This window comes from Tamandua tetradactyla, chromosome 6 (assembly GCF_023851605.1).
Source record: "Tamandua tetradactyla isolate mTamTet1 chromosome 6, mTamTet1.pri, whole genome shotgun sequence".
NCBI classification, from domain to species: Eukaryota; Metazoa; Chordata; class Mammalia; order Pilosa; family Myrmecophagidae; genus Tamandua; species Tamandua tetradactyla.
In genome coordinates, this window is record NC_135332.1 from 177,099,473 (window position 1) to 177,120,869 (window position 21,397).

General features: G+C 52.1%; 1 protein-coding gene across 1 annotated transcript in view; it reads left to right on the plus strand.

The window, feature by feature from the left end:
• The window catches only part of TG (thyroglobulin), a 234,772-nt gene that overhangs the window by 201,088 nt on the left and 12,287 nt on the right, over positions 1-21,397 (plus strand). Inside the window, exons 44-45 of the mRNA XM_077167733.1 lie at positions 8,477-8,655; positions 11,141-11,248. Of these exons, the coding sequence (XP_077023848.1) occupies positions 8,477-8,655; positions 11,141-11,248 (287 nt within the window). The remainder of the gene's footprint in view (positions 1-8,476; positions 8,656-11,140; positions 11,249-21,397) is intronic.

Sequence of the window (21,397 nt, forward strand, 5' to 3'; positions counted from 1 at the left end):
CCAGGCGCTAGCACACACTGCCCGCCTCATTCTCTCTACAGCCCAACGAGCAGAGCCTCCCCACTCTCAGCTCAGAGGAAACTGAGCATCACAGAGGGTGAGGAACTTGTTCCCCCTTCCAAACATGCATCCAGGCTGCATTCATTATTCCATAGTCATTAGCATTATATTTATTTTTTCCTCTGATTAAAAAAAACTGAAAGTAAAATATTCTCATGGCCCCTAAAAGTATCATGTGCCCTTGGTACTGTGCCTGCCCTCCTGAACCTGACTGGAAAGTCAGTGCTGCTTATCCAGTGCCATGCAGTTATCACACAGCGGACTCGGGGTTCCCCCGCGCATTAATTCACGCAGTTATCACACAACGACACAGGGATCCCCCATGCATTCATTCACGCGCACATTCAACACATGCTTACTCAGAGGCCAGCGGGTGCTGCGCTCTTTTCCAGGCCCTGGGGGTGGGGTGGGGGGCTTGGTAACCAAAATGCATAAAGCCCCTGACCTAAAGAGTTTGTGTGCTAGTGAGAAGTGACAACGATGTGGAAGCTAATAAATAAGAATTTCAGGCCTTGAAAAGTGTGCAGAAAAAATTAAAACTGTGATAGGAGAGGAATGGTGGGAGGTACTTTAACAGGGAGCTCAGGAAAGGTGCTTCAGGAGAGGGATTTTGGGCTGAGACCTGAATGATGAGAAGGAGCCAGCTGTGGGGAGAGGTGGGTGAAAAGCCAGTGTGAAGGCCCCGGGGCAGGGCTGACCTCAGCTTGTTTGGGAGATACAAGGCCAGAGTGCAAACGCCACCGATGGACAATGGCGGAGTGGCAGGAGATGAAGGTGGAGGTGTTGGAGGGGCCTGTGATATAAGAATTCATAGGCAGTTATGAAGAAAATTGACAACATTCCCTTTGCAGTGAGCAGTTATTAGGATGTTTTAAGCTAAGGTTACATGGATTGAAAAAGACCATCCGGCTGTATGTGGAAAATTGACCACAGAGAGGTAAGAAAAGAAATGGAGAGACTGGAGAAGGCTCTGTTTCGGAGGCACAAGAAGCAAAGCTTGTAGCTGTGATTAGGATATTAGGCATGGCAACAGAAATAAATGACAAATTTCAACAAATTTGGGGTATATCTTGGATTAGACGATTAGATATTGGGAGCTTGGAGTTCAGGGGAGAGTCAGTGCTGGAAATAAAGGTTTGAACTAAAACCAAGAAAGAGCCAAGGAAATACAAAGGTCAAGTGTCAGACGTCATTGAAATTTGGGGGAAGTGAGGTCAGAGACGTAGCCACTAGACCAGACAGGAACTGGTCACGGGTGACCTCGATGAGAGCCTCTTCAGGGGAGGGGTCAGGGACGAGTCCTCAGGGTGGACTGAGGGGAGGACAGGAGGTGAGGCAGGGGTCGGCCTGCTTGCCACGCCCACCCTCTGTCCAGGGCCATTCCCCGCAGCCGCGAGCAGGGCTGGGGCCCACGTTCGTTACTGTGGGCCCTCTGACCTTCTCTGGCTGCGTCCTACAGCGAGAATTGCGTCTAGTTCATTTGGAAGCCTCCATTCCTGGTGCATAATTGGTCTTCAGTTCCTGTCCATTGAGTGAACAAATGAGCGTTTTTGTCTCCATCTACCTTAGAGCTCTGCAGAATTCTAAGGCATTCAAAATGGAATTCACCCATTCCTGTTGATCTGCAAGAACCAGGGGGATTCTCCCAGCCTGCCGGATTTCCTCTAGGGATTCCCCTCCGGGTCTCCTCAAGTCAGCGATGACACAGCCCTTTGTGGCCTTTGAAGGCAGCCAAGGCGCCGAATGAGGCTAAGGACCTGTGGTGTGCACGGCCCGTCCCCGTCCGCAGGAAGGGTCGGGACGACGAGGCTATGGACTTGCAAAGGCAGCGGGCCGGGCAGCAGGGTGGGCCGGCTCCCTCGGGAGGAGAGTCACCAGGGTTGGGGTGCCGGTGGAAATCGGGGGTGATGGAGCTGGAGGAGACAGGAAACAAGTCTGCTTCTCAGACAGGTAACTGGATACTGGTCTCAGTTACCGAGGAGAATGTGGATGTGGGGAAGGCTCTGGAGGGGTGAGGAACTGCGTGTGTAGAGGAAGTTCAAGTGCCCACAGGAGGGGCTCAAGGATCAGGGGGATTTCCAGGAGATGGGGGGCCTTTGGATACAGAAGCCTGGAGTTTAGGTTGGAGAAAATCATGAGAATTACTAGTTTACAGGTTGCTCTCGAAGCTCAGGGAGGACACGGGTGGACAGATCGCCTGGGTGGACAGAGTGAATTATATATTAGAGACACGTTGTCCCTCGGCCAGTCTCCCCGTCTCTACCAGAACTCCATGAGGGCCGGAACTCTAGAGCTGCTCCTGACACATGGTAGGTAGCAGATATTGGTTGGATAAATTATGAATTGCAGATAAAATGTGATGAGTATAGGGACAATTTATGGCTTTGTTGATCTTATTTTGACAATATGCTAACTAGAGGGGAGAAAGAAATATTTATTGTCTTCTAGGTGTCAGATGCTTTATAATCATTAATTCATTTAATTCTAACTTCAACCCCATTGTACAGCTCTGAGAAGGTGGCACAAGGAGTTGCATTCACTGAACAAACTTATTCACTGGGGACCCATTGCCTGAGGTCGCACACTGGAGCAGGATTTGAACCTGAGTCTCTGTAATGCCAAATTTCGTGATCGGTTCAATTGCTGCAGTCATTCGGGAAGGCAGTGAAAGCCAAGCACCCCGTAGCCCCTCATAGCCTCTCGGTGTTCCTGCGGGACTCTGGCTTCTCTTAGGACCTATCAGTGACCACCCTTTATAGACGCACACAGAGGACTTGCCAATTCTCGATAACCCCCTAAGAAGGTCCCCGGCCATAGCAAACCCACAGCCTGGGGCAGAGCTCGCTTGTCGCACTGCCTGTGAAGGTCCGTGCGCACAGCCCCGACATGGCCCCGGCATCCTGCCGGCCCCTGAACTAAACCAGCGACTGCATCTGTGACTCTGGTCCTCGCAAGGGATGACGAGGTGCAGGTTGTGGGTCTTGCTGAAAATGTGCCCTCCACCTTCCAGGTCCCAGGGGCGGTTCAGGTCCTCGCTGCCAACTCTCAGTTTCCCTAAGTGTGGAACTCTGTCTCATCTCATGGAAGGGAAGCTGCCTCCCTCCTCCATCATCTTGGCCGTGAGGCTGTTGAGACCATTTCATGGAGGCCCTTCTTACTGGCCATGACCACAGCTGGGCAGCCTGGTACTCTTAAGATGCTGCATCCCTGGGGAAGGACTTTCTGAAGGAGAACCAGAGCACGTTCCATCCTTTGGGTGGGGTCAGTCATGTTCCAGCAGTGGTTTGGAAGAAGGGTTCTGAGTGTTTGCCCCCACAGCCAATGCTCAGGCCTCTCCCTCTAAGACACCCGTTCCCCTGGCCCATCTGAACTGGATACAGAGTTGAGTCTACAAATACATAGCAACCGTAACAAGAGATGTGGTACTGCATAGTTTACGGCTATCCTGTCATTTGATCCTCATGACAGTTTACGAAGAGGGTAATATTATTGTGCCCATTTTACAGATGAAGAAATGAAGGCACAGAATTAGTTGTTTACCCAAGGCCATATAGCTAACAAGTGACAAAGCTAGAAGCCCAGATATCTTTCAACCTCTAGGATTTGAACCCAAGAGATTTGATTTCAGAGTCCTGTTCTCATATCCTGGCCCATACTAGCTCTTCAAAGGCCCTGCGTCTCTATCCATCCATCAGACTTACTCAGGAACAGTAAGAGGTTGGCACCACGGTGGACACTGGCACTGCCCAGACAATCCCTGCCTCTCCAGCCTGCAGTGGTTCTAGAATAGGAATCTAGCACAGCACCCTGAGGGCACACAGGAGCTTTGTCCCAGCCTGGGGACAGGTTAATCATAATTACTTTTATTTATTGGTATGGATCAAGGGCTAAGAATGATGCTAAACTCTTCATGTGTGCATTTTGTTGGAATCTGACAGTAATTCTATGCAATGAGCATTTTAAAAACTATCCTTTTATAAATGAGGAAGCCGAGGTGGAGAAAGTAATTTTCTCATATTCCCAGAACTACAATGGGGGAAAACAGTTTGATCCCAGTTCATCTGATTCCTCAGTCCACTCTTGCAACCATTATCTGTCCTGCTTCCTGGAGAAGACCTCTGGACAAGCACTTGAGGCTCTAGCACCTTCCTACCAGCAGTGAAGTCCTCAGGCCACTAGCATCAGCATCACCTGGGTGCTTGTTAGGAAGCCCAGTAGCTGTTATCCAGGCAAACCAGGGAAGGAAGGGTGTTCAGGTACAAGGAGCGGCCCTGCTAAGGCTTGGAAGTACCAGCGTATTTACTGTTTGGGGAGCTTAGTGCCCCTCCTTTGGCCTGGGCTCTTTGGGCTCTGTTCAGCAGCCTTGTTCCCACTCAGCCTGATGGAGTAAAAGGGGCAGCACTGCGGCGTCTGGCTGGCCTGTACTGCTGCTCGGCTGTGTGTCTGTGAACATAGCCCTTAACCTCTCTGAACCAACTACTGCCTCCCAGGGTGGCCGCGGGAGGAGTTGGGAGGACAGACCTCAGGGCCGGCTCTGCCCAGCACTAACACACAGCATAGGCCCCAGGAACAGCATGCTTTCCCCGCCAGGGAGCTCCAGAGCTGCCCCTGGCCAGCACCGTCCCACCCCTGCTGACTTTCATCTCCGTGGGGGCAAGTAGCACCTCAGAGGGAGCCCGGGAGGGTGGCCACCTCGGCAGAGACGCCAGTACAGTGCCCTCGTGATTGCAGATGAGGAGAGGGAAAGCCACTTCTCTGAGTCTTTGCAGCATGGCCAGCACACCTGTCCTGGAAACCAGGGCGCACGTGGCCGCCACTGGGGCTTGAAGGAGGAACCACCTCCTCCCTGACGGAGCAGCCCGAACGGGACCTAAGTCAGTGCAACTGATTCCGTGGTCCTCACACGCAACCCTGCCCCCAGACCTGAACCGACCCCCCAAGGCTGGGGCGCGGCGGGGCGGGGGAGCACTGTGCAGTCCTTCATGATAAAACACCCGCATCAGAAAGTGCCCTGGCATCCGCTGCCCCTCTTCCCCGTCCCTGCCTTCCCTCCTCCCAGTCCCCTTGCCTTGGACGGAGAGCTGAGCGCAGATGCCCAGAGCCTCGGACGTCCACCCGGACAGCCGGCTGTTTCGTTGTCTTGCATGATTGTTTGAAAACTACATATGGTGCAAGTAAAGGTAGGCACAACTCCCATTTCTCGATTGTTTTCCTCATTTTAACAAAATGATATCATGTTTATCCTTCAATTTTCTAACTGAAGCCAACGAAACCTGTTAGAAAGAAAGCCATATCTGAAAGATGACGAACACTCATGCGATTGCGGAGAAGAAAAGAATTTATTCACGATCTTGCAAGAACAGGCACACAACTGAGAAAATGATGGCTGGTGCCCCACGCCGTAGAATGCAGCAGGCTTTATACCCTAAGCTTAGCATGCAGCTCCCTCCCGTTTCTCCACTGATTGGACACTCCAGAGGTTACAGCCTACCCGGATAGTCTAATTCAAATTTCCTGCCAAAGGTTCCTGCTTTCGATTACATTTTACATTTCAGTGACCCTGGCCGTTACTTATTTAAACTTGTTTTTACCTATATAAGGATTTGGCGCCAATTCTAGGCTTGTGTCAGAGGCCTCCCCTTTCCTGCAAGGCCAGTCTGAGCCGTTCTGCATCCTTTGTTCAGTGATTTCCGTTTCTCTCATCCTGCGCCATCTTGTGTGAACGCTAAACTTAATTTTATTCTTACAAAACTCACAGTGGACAAAAGCAAGCTCATTTACAGCACTTAGCATATATGCCAGACCATGAGCTCGGTGCTTCATAACATTATTTCTAATTCTCAAGACCATGCTGTAAAGTAGATTTTAACGATCTCTGTTATGTATGTAAAAAACCTGGGGGTCAGAGAGGTTAAGTGACTTGCTCAGTGCCACACAGCTGGAAATGGAAGAGACGTGATGCAAACCTGGATCTGTTGCCCCCAAGACACTTGCTCATTGCACTGAAACCTGCTGGCTCCTCTTAGCCAGTGTCCACTGTGTCTACAAAAACGAGCCATGCCTTTCAGGAAAATGCCTTGCATGTGACATTTTCACGTGGCTCTTTTTCACTATCCTCATGAGTAGTAATAAAAAGTGTGTGTGGGGTGGGGGGGGATGTTGGCTGTATCAGTATTGTCATATTTATTTTAAATATGGAAGGCTTAGAGAGGGATGAAATGTCTTCTCCAAGGTTCCCCCCAAATTGGCCATTGGGACTTGCACCCTTAATCTTGGCTTCAAACTCAATGTTCTTTTCACCATGCTGAGAGCCCAGTGGACAGCAGCCTCTCTATGCTGCCGTTTGGCTGAGGTCTGCAGGGCCTCGGCGTTAACACAAGGTCCTAGTTAAGTAGTCGTCAGGGAGAAAAGACCTGGTGTTAACCATCAGGAAGATCCAGGGTTAATCCAACTCACACTTCCTGTATCTAAATAAGCTGTTTCTGTCTCCAAGCCTCAGAATAATGGGTTTTAAAACAGGGTAATATAATGCCCAGTTCACATGGTTAATTTGATACTTCCTTGAAACATTCCTATGAAATGTTTAGCACAGAGTTTGGCAATAAGAAGTTTGCAAATGGTTACTATTATCTTTTTTTTTTTGATTATGAAATATCCTAAACAGTCAGAAAAGAACAGAAAATAATAGAATGCATCGCCCCACCGGTACCAAAATATGGGCATTGGCCCAACAGTAGGTTGTGAAATTGACTTAACAGATCATAGACCAGCATTTTTTAATAGACTAAACCAGAATAAAGGGACTAGACTAGGACAGGATGGAAACAATCAGATGTACTGCCAGGGCTGACAGCGAGTACTGCCTCCTGAACATTATTTCAGGGGTGTGTGTGTGCTCGTAGCATGTATACAATGTCTTCCCTAAAGTAGGTCACGGTCTAAATATTTGAAATCACTGTTATATGAATACCCATGCATCACTGTTCAGGTGTAGCAGGTGTTAATGGTTTGCCATATTTGCTTCCGACTTTTTCCAAGAAAGGAAATATTGTAAAGAGAATCCACATTGCTGCTTCCACTGGCCCCGCCCCCTCACCCTCTGCTGCCCCGCCCCTAGCCTTCCCTGGCTCTGCCTCTGCTGACCCCGCCCCCTCACCCTCCACAGGCCCCGCCTCCACGGGCTTCGCCCCCTCGCCTTATGCTGGAGCTGCGGGGTGGCTGCCCCGGGAGCCTTGGGTCAGGCAGACCCCCATGCAGTCCACCTCTTCTCATCCAACCAGGCTGAGGATCAGCGCACCCCAGGAAGCGCTGACAGATGTCTAGAAAATGTCCTCACCCAGGAGGGGCTGCTTCCTGATGGTAACCCAGACCCTGAACGTGCGGAAATGTTTAGAGAAACAATGTAAACATGCCCACGGTGGGCCGATAAGCACGTTTTCTATTTACACAGGACCCCAGACCTATGTAAACATGCACAGCAGGACTTTGAGGACAGAGGCTGGGCCTCACACTGTCCACCTGCCTCCCTCACTGTCTGGGTTCCTTGTCTTCAGAGGTGGGAAGCTGAGTCCCGGGGCAGCGAAACCATCTGCCTAGGCTCCCCTGGTTCCCGGAGGCCAGGATTGCATGGGATGGATGGATGGATGGATGGATGGATGGATGGATGGATGGATGTTGTTCCCTTCTGGACACTCTGTCCAACATGCCTTCCCTGATCCCTCCCCATGTCCCCTGCCTGCAGTGTTCTCTGTCCCTCTTACCTGCTTTACTTTTCTTCCTTGCACCTGCCCGTGACCTGTGTTTATTAGTTGCTTATTTTCTGGCTCCGCCCACTAGAACAAGAGCCGCAAGTGACAGGGGCTTTGTCAGGCTGCTCACTCTACTTGCCAGGCCTGACCCGCAGTGTGCCCTGGTGAAGATTATGTTTATCAGCAAGATAGTGGGCAGAGCGTTCAAATGTGAATGATTAAATCAATGCATGGCACTGAACATAGCTCTGCTAACAAAACCAGCTCATGGTCACTCGCCGGACAGCCGCGAGAGCAGCCCAGGATGGGTGGTCTGAGCAGGCAGCCCTGTTAGAAGCAATCACAGCTGACGACCACTGAGCCCATTCTAAGTGCCAGGCTCTGTTTTAAGCCACTCGCCTGTAGCACCCCTTTTGCTCCTTACATAACCCTAGTGGAAAGTACTCCCACTGTTCAGAAGGGGAAACCGAGGCACGGAGGGGTTCAGCAGCTTATGTAAGGTCCTACAGCTAGAACCGAGCAGAGCGGGGTGGGGCTTGGGGTGGTAAGCCACGTGTGCGGAGCACCGAGTCCCACTGCCCCCGAGAGAGAATATTCCATCCTGGGCTGGATGACATGGGCCCAGACCTTTCAGAATCTGACTGGAGAACCCGTGTCCTTCCTTTCAGAGTCCTGAGGAACGCAGAGGCAGGACCAGCAGCCAAGCGACCTTCTCCCAGGCGCTGCGGGACTCGCTGGGCGGCGCGGAGGCGGGCCCGGGCGTGGCGGCCGCCGTGTCCTGGCACTACTCCCTGCAGCACCCTCCGGACGCCACCACTTTTTCGCGGGCGCTGGAGCTGGCCGCGCGGTGAGCCCGGACGGGAGGCTGCGGGGGCGCGGGCGGGGCTCCAGCCGCTGCTAGGATCACGCGTGGGAGATGCGGGCGCCTGACTTTGCTTCTGGTTTCCCCTTTGCCACCTCTCAGTACCAAATCTGGTGATTGCCGGCCAGATGTGTGGTGGGCCCAGCTTCCGGGGGGTCCCTGAGCAGAGGGGTGACCCCGATTCCTCCAGGGGCTGTGTTGAAGGAGCCGGCCAGAGGCACGCGCTGTGCGCTCCGCGAAGCCCCTTCAGGGCGCCCCGCCTCCGCCGCGGGTTCACCGCGCGGGGCTCCCCGCCGGCTATCAACAGCCCCACAGGCACCAGCACCTTCTGAAAGAGGCCCAGGTGGGCCCCGCAGCCCGCTTCACTCGGCACAGGGGAGACAGGCCCCGCACGGGGCTCTGGGGTGGGGCTCTGTGCCTGCTGCCGCGCCCCTGCTGCCCTGCGCAGCTCCTCCGTGGGCTGCTGTCCCTTGTGCTCACTGCTTGCTGCCCACCCCCCCCACCCCCCCCGGAATGTCCTCTGCCCCCTGCTGGGCCCGGCGTCTCTCTCTCTGAGCACTGTCCCACCCTGCACAGCCTGGTCAGCGCTCAGCTTGCCCGGGCACCTGGGGAGACGCTGGGGGTGAGAGCAGGAGTTGTATGAGTGAGACTTAAGAAATGCCTGTAGAATGGAAGCAAGGAAGCAGGCCAGGTTTCAGTACTTGCCCTTGCCAGGGTGCCTGCGGAAGGAGCCGCAGTGGGGACCCCTGCCCTCCCAGTATCCTGAGCAGGGCTTCCCCTCCACGTGGGAACCATCCCATAATTTCTTTTCTCTCTCCCTCCGGGAAGTCCATGCCTCTCATTTTGCTACCTGACTTGGGCATGTGGGGTGCCAGAGGCCCAGACTCTCTCCCAGGAGACTGTGGTTTTCAACCTGAGGGTTACTAGCTCAGAATAAAACTGCATGTAGCCCACTTGGAGTTTAGGGATCAGAAAAGTTTTAATTTTCCCTTGGATGCAGAACTCATCTTCAGATCAAACAGCCACCAGCTATTATACAGGCCCAGTCTTAGGCTGCACCCCATGAACTCACACATGCTCCCCCTGGGACACCCTGGGACTCCCTGAACTGCTCGTGAGCAAGTCAGGGCTGCTGCGTTCAGGGTTGTGGACGAACCCAGGACTGGCCTTGAGATCACCTAAGTTTTTGCCTCAACTCTGCCTTTAACTGGCTTTGAGGACAGTCCTTGCCCCAGAGTCAGAGCGGAGGGAGGGGAGGAGGAGGCCGCGCTGAGGCAGGGCACTCCCGTCCTGCCTGGGCTCCGGCGCCTTCTCTCCTGGGCACACAGCAGCAGCCTCCGTGGGCCGCGCCGCCTCCAGCTTTCCTCCAGCCTCCCCCACCGTGGCTGTTGCCCCAAGCCCATCCCATCCCTGCCCTGCACGAGATGACACACCGCTGCTTTCCCCTGCCCTCGTGCCCCGGGGCCGGCCCGACCTGCCCCTCAGAGCCCCCAGCGTGCCCGGGGCAGACGGTGGGGAGGGGACGCCCTCCGTGCTGAGTGCCCATGCCTGTGTGCTCGCTCTCAGTCCTTCCAAAACCCTGCAGCGGGGCAGGGGGCGGGGGGCGGGGGCCCCAATTCTCAGTCCAGCAGACTGACCCCAGGAGAGGAAGTGCAGCCGGGTTCTCACCAGAGCCTGTGGGTCCAGGGTCATCGGGCCTGGCTGGCTCCACCCCATCCTGGTCTCCCCTTGGAGCACCTGCCTGAGCCTCACAGCCACAGGCCCGGGGTGGCAAGTGGGCGATGCATTCATTCATCAGGTTGCCCCAAAAGGTGCAGCAAACATGAAACTTGGGGTGTCTAAGGCAGGCTCTTAACCTCCTCACTGCCGACACTTTAGGGGGGTGGTTGAAGGGTCTTGTCCTATGCACATAGGGCCTCCCCTCTGACCACTGGATGACCCCAGCACCAGCTGGGACAATCAGCAACGCCTCTGGACATGGCCAGGTGTTCCCTGCAGTGGGGCCGCAGGTCACCCCAGGGGGGGAACTCAGGTCTAAGGCTGGGGATGTCACTGAGGGCTCTGTATTTTCTTTAAAAGGACAACTATTTTATGTTCCACTCCATGGTATGTCTGCTTTTGTTTTACTGTAACATGCTTTATTCCCAAATCTTTATAGACAGCCAATGCTCTGGGAGGATGTTTATCCTGTGGGTTTCTTGAAGCTGAAATGCCCTGCTGTGGACAGCTGTGTTTGATCTTGGCCATCCACAAGCCAAAGCAAACTATTGCATGGACCCAGCTGTGGAGCCCACTGGGGTGGGGTGGTCGGAGAGGAGAGGGATGCTGGCGAAGCCGGGATGGTGCTCTCTGCAGGCCACGCCCAGGACCAGATTGCCAGGGCCCCCTTGCCTGGGAGAGGCCTTTCCTAGCACAGTCATCTGTAGAGCCCCCAGTAACTGGGCTTCTTTCTCTGTCCACCCCACTCCAGGGACTACTTTATCACCTGCCCTGTGATTGCCATGGCCACCCAATGGGCAAGGCGGGCCCGAGGAAGCGTCTTCCTGTACCATGCCCCTGAGCGCTCTGGCCACAGCAGGTGAGTGGCTGTGTGGCTGTGGCGAGCTGGCAGGCGTGGGCCACCTGGCAGGGCCCCATCACTGCCCTGCTCCACGGGCAAGCCGAGAAAAGAGGGCAGGACCCAGGAGCCAGCCCTGCCTCAAGGACCTTCCACAAGTCATGAGCTTCCCTGAGCCTCAGTGGCATCATCTGAAGAGTGAAACTGAGAGTGATAGTAATAGCCCCTTTTCCCCCACTGTTTCAAGGATGAGCAAGTGAAATGAGAGAAGTAGAAAAGCTGTATAAACAGTGCAGCACTTTGCAATCACAACATTAGTTATTAATTGATTTAGCCTGGCTTGGAGGAGAAGGCTTCTTTTCAATCCCACATGGAAACTGAGCTTACGAAAGTGACTTTCCAAGGGGTGAAAGGGCTTTGCATTTTTATGTGACAAACAGTATTTTGTTTACTCCTGAGTTATATACTCTTCTTCCTTCCAGAATTGGTTCAAAATGGCTTACAATAAAAGTCTCAGGTACAATAAAATCATCAAATTGGGAAAGATAAAAAGAGGTATAAGTGCAAGAAAACCTGTGAGGAAGGAAGGGGCGACCAGTGAGCACAGAATTTAGCCCTGAGTGTGCCGGAAGCCAAGTAACAGGTGAAAGGAGGTCTGGTTTCCACAGCTCCACTCACAGAGCAAAGGAAGCTGAGATGCTAAGAGGGGCCAAAGCTGGTGCCAGCACAGGGTCTGAGAGGATGCGCCGGGGCCCTGGGGGAGGGACACCCAGGCCCCGGGAGGGACACCTAGCCCCGCACTACACTTCCCGGTGGTCCTCGGGTCCTGAGCCGTCAGTGATGCAAGGAAACCCCGGAACCCATCCCAGCGGGGCCAGCCACTGCCCGTGTGAGAGCTGCAGCCCATTCCACATCGGAGCACCTGGGAATGCCAGCACATCATGTTTGCAAAAGATGCAGGAGGCTTGCCTTTTTATTTTATATAAAAATGTAAGCAAGCCCTGCCATGTGGGGTCAGGGGCATCAATCATGCAGACCCAGAGGCAGCAGGGAGATGGGGTGAAAGAACAACCACCTTTAGGGTCGAGGTCCTGTGCCACCTTCCCCAGCTGTGCTATCTTGGGCAAGTGACTTTGCCTCTCTGATCCTCGATCTCCTCATCTATCACATGAGCTTAATAATTTCCCCTCCCAGTGTGAGGGTTAACAATACGTGGGACATAAAGCATCCAGCTCCTATCAGGCCTTTAGCCTCTCTTACTTTACAGTGGCATCAAGGGAAGTCTCATAACCATACACAATTTATCAGCATAATTGGCAATGTCCGAAGACATCCCAGTTTCCCCTAAGCACTGAGCATTTACTGGGCTCCCCAACAGATATTATTCCATTTCTAAAGGCTCCACGAGAATGTCCAGAATCATTGCGAGGCCGGCAGAGTTGGAATGAGCCTCCCGGTTTTGCAGACGAGGAGTCTGAGGTTTAGGGCGTTGAACCTAGTTCTCCCAAGGGCGAGCAGCTGGTGAGCTACAGAACAGCGACCTACCCAGAGCGCCTCTGAACTCCAGAACTCTTCACTAAAACATGCGCGCTCTCTTCTTAGAACTATTTATACTTCCAAGCTGGTCCCCTCCTGGAGTCAAGCACCAGCCTCCAGGCTGTGAGCAGGAGGAAAGCTGACAGGCGAGAATTCTGAGGAGGCGTGTGGGAGAGAGAGATGAGGACAGCCATATGGTCTGGGTGGAGAGGAAGGCGGCCTGGGCATCCAGTGGTCTGGGGCCACCCCGGCCTGGGAAGACAAGCCTGGGAAGCTGCCCCTGGAATAGCCCCCGGCAGCGTCTCCCAAAGGCCTGAGCACTTAGTGTCCCCACGTCGGTGCTTCCGTCTGGTCCTCTGCCTGCCTCCCTCCGGAGGAAGCGTTTCTAAAAAGGTGGCACGTTCATCAAAAGCCTTAAAATGTTCATATACCTTTAGACCCTAAACTTCACAAAAATAAGAAATACATCTGCTCCAGGAAGGCAAAAACAGTCAAAGCAAAACAAAGCAAAAGCATTTGACTAATTCTAACCCGAATCCACGACATTTTGACCCCACTCTTCTCTCTAAATGTTGGCACCCTACCCAGGAGGGCGATGGGTGGGAAGGGTCCGGAGGGGCCCGACCCGCGACTGGGTGGTCCCAGAGGAGCCGGCAGGGGGCAGAAGGACACCTGCAGCCTCCCCCTCTTGCGGCCCCTTTGGGCTTCTCTGTTACTGAACAGCAACCTCACGCCCCTCTGAGACTCACAGCACCGCTCCGCCGTGCTGATCCTGGGAGCCTCTGGAAATGAAGCAGTCATGCAACAGACTCACAGAGTGCTTCCGGAGTCGTCACGACTCACAGACCCCCAGAGCCCAGAGGGTTTCCCGGAAATCATGCCAAAGGACAGACTCCAACCGCTTCATTCGGCAGAAGCGGAAGCCTTAAGTGGGTGTGGACAGGCGCTCTTCCTGCCCCGGGGACAGGCGCCTGTGGCTTGCTCTTGCCATCTGCAAGGTGGGAACAGGGAAGTGAGGGAGGGAGAAGAAGTGCTGGGTTCCACCGAGCTGCGCAGAGTCGCAGACCCAGGGCCCATGGGGAGGAGAGTGCAAGGGAGTTGCTGAGCCTCCCAGCCCCTTTCCTCTCCATCTCACAGGGCTTCGAGTAAAACTCCCTGTGATGGAAAGGACATGCGGCTCCGGGAGGGATGCACACCGCTGGGCTCAGTCACTGTTAAGGCATCTTCTAGCGCTCATGTTCTACAGTTCTTAGAAGATAGAGTCAGAACCCCTGAAACGTTGTATAGGCAGAGGCACTGCTGCTCATGCAGAGGGAGAAGAGCTTGGCGACTCCAGGCAGGTCACTTAATCAGGACACTAGGGAAAATAACAGTGCCTGCTCCTCAGGATTCCTGAGGGCATTGACTTGTGTATAGAGCATCTCCCGGGAAACCCTAAGTGCAGAAGGTGCTCTGTTATCCTCGTTCCTCAGAGGCATCCATGACAGTGCCGAGTGGGTGTCTTCCCCAATCACAATAGCTGCCAGCCGTGTAGTACATACTTGAATCAATGAGTGAATCACAGACACTTTCCCATTTAATTGTTGACAAGTTTATCTTTTATGCCCGAAAAGACTCCTCTCTCACTCTGCTCTGGAGTTGTCACGCTTCTCATTTATTTCTGGCTCAAATCTACATACTTAAAATATATGTGTGTGTGCTACAATTCCACCATCTGTCTTATATCTCCATTCCTGTTAGCATAGATTAGCTTTCCTGGCAATAGCTAGTGAGCAAAACACAATAAATTATCACTCTCCTGCAGACTGCTGCTAGTTGATCACAGAAGAGGGTGGTTCTCTGCCTGCCCGCCTGGGTGGCGTGTGGGAAGGCAGGGGCGGAATGGGGGGGGGGGGGGGAGGGAGGAGACGAGGAAACTTAATCCTAAGATTTAGGAGGTTCAACTTTAAGATTGAGAGTCAGAGAATCCCAGAATATGGAAGTGATGAGGGACTTTCAAGATTACCTCATCTAATTCCTTCATTAAGCAAATGAGAGATAAAAGCCCAAAGAGTTGAAAGAATTGTATCCTAGTCCCAGAGCCAGTAAGTGAGAGTCTGGACCCAAACCTCATCTCCTGTTCTCTCTTCGGTTTTCTTTCAATTGCACCCGCTCTAACCCACAAGCTCTTGAGTGCCTATCGTGACTAAATCCTTACTAGCTGGACAACCTAGGGCAAGTCACTTAACCTCTCTGGGCCTCCTTGTATCCTCAGCTCCACATGGAGAATAATTGTACCTGTCCCATGGGTATGGGTTGGGAGGGCCTGGTGGAACATGGCCCTCCTGGAGTTTAGCCTATGACCTGGCACCTGGTGTGTGCATGTGTGTGTGTGTGTGTGTGTGTGCGCACATATGTGAGCAATAACAAGGCTATTGACTCGAAGACAAAGTTCAACAACTTTCTCTTTTTTGCTCAACTTATTCACTGCAGAGATTTCAGGAAAGTTTCTTCCGTTGCCCCTCTCTGCAGCCCTCCATTTCAGAGAGAGAAATTTCCAGTGAAGACTGTAAGTTAGGGTCTCTCAACTTCAGCGCTATTGTCATTTTGAGCCGACCGTTCTCTAGTGGGGAGACCGTCCTGTGCGTTTTGGAGGTTCAGCAGCATCCCTGGCCGCCACCCACTCCCTGCTGGACATTGATGACGTCTTGTAGGCAGGGTGGGGTGGGAGCAAGATTGCCTTCCCAGCCCCCACCCCAGTTGAGATCCACATGGCAATCCCTTAGTAACCACTCACAGCACTCTGAGCCACACAGGAGTCTCCCCAAGGCTGTCCTGCCCCTGGCCAACCCCGTGGGCAGCCCCGGGGTAGGGGGGCATCGAGGCCTTGGCGCTTCTCCATTGCAGGTGTGATCTGGAGGACTGCAGGCATGGCCCTGGCCTGCCGTCCACTCCCCAAGCCCAAGGCCATGGCTTTCTCCCTAGGTGCCGCCTCCCACACACTCCCCCGCACCACCCACCCACCTGCCAGTCTCCGGGCTTCCTTCTTGTTGATTCCCATTTGATGTCCTTCTCTCCAACCAGCGCCTTCCAAAAGACACACCAGCCCGGGCATCTTCTCTAGATGAACCCCCATCTGCATCCTCTGCAACCCCTGGGCAAAGGAGCCCCAGATCCTGTGGCCAGCCCACATTTGGGGGTCCATGCCTCTAGCCCTGGTCAGTGCACCAGGTCCTGCCAAGGTGAAGGGTGTGCCGGCTTAGTTTCTGCTTCTGTGTTTCCTTAGAGGGCACTGAATCTGGTTCTGCCACTTACAGTGTGACATTGGGCAGGTATCTTGGCCTCTCTAAGCTTCAGTTTCCCATCCAGTTGATGGAGCTAATAATGGAAGTTATACTTGTCGTCAGGCTGAAATGACACAATGCATGCTGTCTGCCTCGTTGAGGCCTGGCTGATGGCAGATGTTCCTTAAGCAACACTAGTACTGTTTAATGGTTGTGCTGGAAGAATCCATATTGGAGTGAACAGGTCCTAAGAAGATGTGAATTACAGATGGAGTGGTTTCTGGGCACCAGCTATTGAGTGAGGAGTACGTCAACTTCAGAGGGGGAAGTGGAGGCCCCGCATCATAAGATTTCTGGGGCTGTACAAGCTGCAGAGTCCATAATTTCCATGAAAATTCATCTTGAGGCTGTGTGTAGCTATCTCTCTTGACTCCTGGGTTGTGTTTGGGTCCTTCTTCTAAAACCCGGAGTTCCCAGGGTCCGAGGATGTCATTGCCACATCCCAGTGATGGGATTTACTTATTTTTGAATAGGGGACAGGGTTGGGCTTTTGGGACTAAACACCTCCCCCGACACGGAATAGGATGTTGGACCATTCTTTGATTTTGGGAGATGCAGTCCAACAGAATGAAAAAGCACGTCCTCTGAAGTTAAACCAGCTAGGGTTTCAATCTCATCCCTTCCATTTATTAGCTGTTTGTATTGGGGAACATTCCTGCTCTTTAATCCCTTCACCTATCAAATGGATATAAAAACATCTATTTTATAGTATGAAGAGCCAAGGGATGTATGTTAAACACCTGGCACATTGTGGAGGTTAATATTTGGTGACTAGGATTACTTTCCCTTTAGGAAAAATAAGGCTATGAAAGGAAAAACAAAATCAAGGTGAGTAAAGAGCAGTAATATTTCCTCCTTTCTAAGTTGTCAAAACCCTGGAAGACAAAGCCATAAATTCTAGGCTCAAGACAACTCGAGGTGTGCTTGTACACCACTGCACTTGCCAGGCAGGTCTGTGCATTGCAAGCGACTCCAACATTCCAGATTGAAAATATTATCTTTGTTGTTGACTGTCTTGGTGAGTTTAGCAAACCAAAGAAAATGTGAAGTGGCTGGATTCTTGAACTGGGTCCATGGGCCTGGCTACATCCTGTGTGATTTACAAGATTGTTTCCCAGTCAAGATGGAAAAATTATCATTCTCTGAAATGTCCACTTTAATCCCGTGATATATGGGCTCATGCTATATGGCCTTGTAAATGTTTATTCAACACATGTTTACTAAATGCCTTTAGTGTCCTAGTTTCCCTTCTGAATACTGGAGATGGAGCTGCCTGCAAGGGGGAAGCTCCTAACACTGCATTCGGAGGATGGAGATGGTGGGTGCTAGGGAGAGGATATGACAAATGTACGATACACACATAAATGGGACTGAGTGAACGCAGGTGACAGGGAAGAAGTCACATGGGGGCTGTGGTGGGTGGACAGCAGGAGCAGAGGCTACCTGCGAGGGGAGAGCTAGGGAAGAACCTTCTGAGAAGGTGGCATTTGAGCTGAGAACAGAGGGTGGAAGGCACGATCCTGTAAAGAACTGAGCAGCTGACAATTCCAACAGAGCGATCATCAAAGGACAAGGCCCTGAGATGGGAAAGGGCTTGACACATTTGAGGAAAAGAAGGACCCTAGTGCAGCTGGAGTATATTGAAGAGGAGAGTGGGTAAGGTGAGGAGAGAGAGGTAGGGTCTTGTAGGTCACGTAGGAGTTCGTGGACCACAGCAGGCAAAAAGATAGTATTTGATCTGAGTCTGATGGGAAGTCCTTGGAGAGCTTTAAGGAGGTGTATTATATAGCAGGCACTTATTGCTCATTTCATTCATATGCTGAATACAGCTCACTAAACTCCAGGTGTTGTGTTTTTTAAAATAAAAGTACAGAATAGAAATCCTCTTATCCAGTGTGATAGCCAATTTATCAGAAAAGTCAACTAAAATGGTACCCCATGAAAGATAATTGATAGATATAAACCTTCAACATTTTATTTTAATATTAAACAAAAATGTGCAGTTACTTGTCATTCTTTTGATGTAGGGTCAAGGACTTGAGTAGGAAACTGCTGATTGGAGTTCTCCCCTTTCAATTTCTTACAAAACCATAAATATAACACAAGGTCTATGTTTTTCAGCTTTAGTTTCTTGAGACTAGGACATTTGCATGAAGTTTAGTTAAGCTGTATAATTACAATGACAAATACAACTGGCATAAACAGGCTTGGGACAAACACAGTTGGCTCTTGGTAAACATACAACCTTGCTTGTGAGAATAGATATGTTGGGCAGGAAATTCTGCTTTTTCTGAGCAACAGTTGTTATGTTTTATGGAAGGAATATAGTGTTCAGGTTAATCCAGCAAGTCTGTTGAAAGCTTTGACTGTGTAACAAAATAATATATCATACAGTTCTGCCAGGCTTTAGGGAATTATGGAAATATTGCAAGTATTTCATTCGGGACTGGGATGGGATTGTATTATTTAAAGAAAATTGGAAAGCTTACTTTTAAAGGATTGCACAGTGCAGCCTTTTGTAAAACACAAGCCATTTGTAAAGCATATAATTACTTCCTGATTAATTCATAGGCAGAATTAGAGCTTTTGCATATTAAATTTGCCCAAAAAGGCAACCCTTACTGCACACTTATAGACGTCTATTCATAAACTGTTTAATAGTTCCTCACTCCTCAAAAAGAATGCCTGGGAAGCAGAAGGATTGTCATTCCTTACTGTTTCCTAATTTCCTTTGGAGGAAGCTATCCAGAGATGCTGGCTAGAGATAAGGAAAGAAGTATATTTTATGGGGATGAGGTCAGCAAACTTCCTGCAGCAGACGGAACAGCTTGCCAGCCAGCTCTCAAACTAAGGCTGTCAGATGGGCTGGAATTCCAGACCCCACAGCCCCCACACCAGGCTCCTCACCCCTTATCAGTAGAGCTGACCTCCATAAGGCGAAAATGTGGCTTTTTACATCAAAAATGTGTCTACCATGGGCAACAGTGGCTCAGTGGCAGGGTTCTCATCTGCCACACCAGAGACCTGGGTTTGATTCCCAGTGCCTGCCCATGCAAAAAAATATATTAAAAAAAAAAAGATTTTTTTAAGCACCTACCCTCCCTCCTCCCCTGGAGGGGAGCCCAGGCTCAGCCACCCTTTCAGCACAGCCTGGAGCCAGGCACCGCTCCCTCGGAACTCCCTCAGCCATTGTGCTCCTGAGGAGCCCCAAATGTGCAGAAATCAGGGCTCCCTGATATGGGAACAGGGCTCCAGTGGTGAGCTTGGGCTCACCCCAAGTGACTAGTCTCTGAAATGTGGCTCTTGGCTTGTGGGATGCAGGCTTAGCCTCCCTGCAAATACTCCAAAGAGAATGTACAGCCCTCCGGGCATGATTTATGATGGGCAGGAGGACAGAAACTAGGGCTGGGACACAGAAAGGACTGCCGTTCTGCCTTCCCTAGCCCACGGCAGCGACACCCCACGGACGCTCAGTCCCACTCTTCCGCCCCACACCATCCCACTGATCTTTCTGGAAGACCAAGGTCCCTTGTAACTCGATTGCTTAGAAACCGCCAAAGGGAATAAGAAGCTTACCATCCCCTTTAAAGTGCGACCTTCATTTTCTCTGGCCTCAGCTCCCACGCCTTTCCCGGAACCAAAGCCTCAGCAACCTCAGCAATCAAGCAATGTAGTCGTTTGCTTGCATTAGGAAAAATTCCTTCTTTACTCCTCAGTGCAAAATATGAGGTCCAGAACTTGGGGGACATTTTCCGCAGCAGTGCCAGCTCCCCCCATTCTGCCCTCCCTCTGTGCTCCGCCCCATCTCTCTGTCCCCTTCTCCACACGGAGTACAGAGCCGCACCCCACTTCAGCCGCTTGCTGAACTGCACCTCCTCTTTCCAGCCCAGGCCCAGCACGCCTTCCTCTCTGCCGCTCCATGAGCCCAGCCCCGCTCCTTGCCTGGCGCACGTGCTGGCTCTGCTCTCTCCTCTGGGCAGCTCTGTAAATCGATCTGTTGCACCACTCACAGCGCTGTGGCTCGAGAGCAATGGGCATATCTCCGTTTCCCATTCAATGTAGGAGCCTTGACGGAAGGGCTGGCGTTCTTTTTCTTTTGTATCCCCAGCAGCTATTGGGAGCCTTACACACAGCTGACACTTCCATCCAGCTTGAATCGGGTCTCGGCACTGACCTGCTATACTCTTCACTACAGCCTACTCACACTCTGGAGCAGAAGCATATAGCACACACTTGCACACACACAGACACACACACACACACACACAGTGACCCCGGGTGACTTCTCATCAGCCCTTCCACACTCCGGCTAAACATGCCTCCTCCAGCATCAGTCAGGTCAGCTCTTCTTGGGTGCCGACTCATAGTTGTCAGAGGGATTTTCATCCCACAGCTACCTATGGGCATCCCAGAATACTATGGGGGCACTGACCAGGGATGATCGCCCCATTTAACAGAGGCCCAAGGAGTCAGGGGGGAAAGCGGGCTTTGAACCAAGCTCACCCAACTCGGGCAGGGTGATTTCCCAGGCCCCATGTCCGCCTCTCCGTGTGACAGCCGCCAGCTCGGCCCCAGCCTAGGATGAGTAGCCACCAGATGGCTACCAGTGGCTGGACTATTACCACCAAAGACAGCAAAGGACCGCTAAAGCCACGTGAAACCAGTATCACTGCCATTTGCCTATATAACCACCTCAGGTTTGGGTAGACAGCTCCTCAGAGACCAAGCCAGCAGAGAGGAAAGAAGACAAGTCAGCGGGCAAGAACTGCCCGCTCTGACCTGAGAACACGGGGACGCCCAGCGAATGCGCTTCTCCTGTTACCTGGTCAGGCCTTGGGTTTTCTTCCGAGTCTCCCTCTGCTGATGCTGCGCCCAAATCCCCTCTTCTTCCCTGAGAGGGTCCTGGAGCACTCAGCCAGTGGTGGGGCTCTCTGAGCGCTTGGTCCTCTGATCCCAAATCCCCTCTTGCAAGGCTCCCAGTGTACTTACCTCCTCCAGATGTCTGCCTAAAGCTGCTCAAAATAACTCCAGCCTCCTGATAGCGATCAGTTCCATGAAGAAAAAACAAGGCAGAAGTCCTCAACACAACAGGATCTCAAATTCAGCAGGTCACATGGGCTACGAGGCCAGCCTTCCCCAAAGCACAGCTCCATAACCCTTTCAAGGTGGCTGGACCTGCTTGCGTGGGCCATGAGAGCCACCTTCACGCATCTCTTCCCCACTCCATGTTCAACCATGGTGCGCTGGTAGCTTCAAGGTTGCAGTGGTGAGAGTATTTACACCATGGAAAGTGGCAAATGCTCCAAAGACC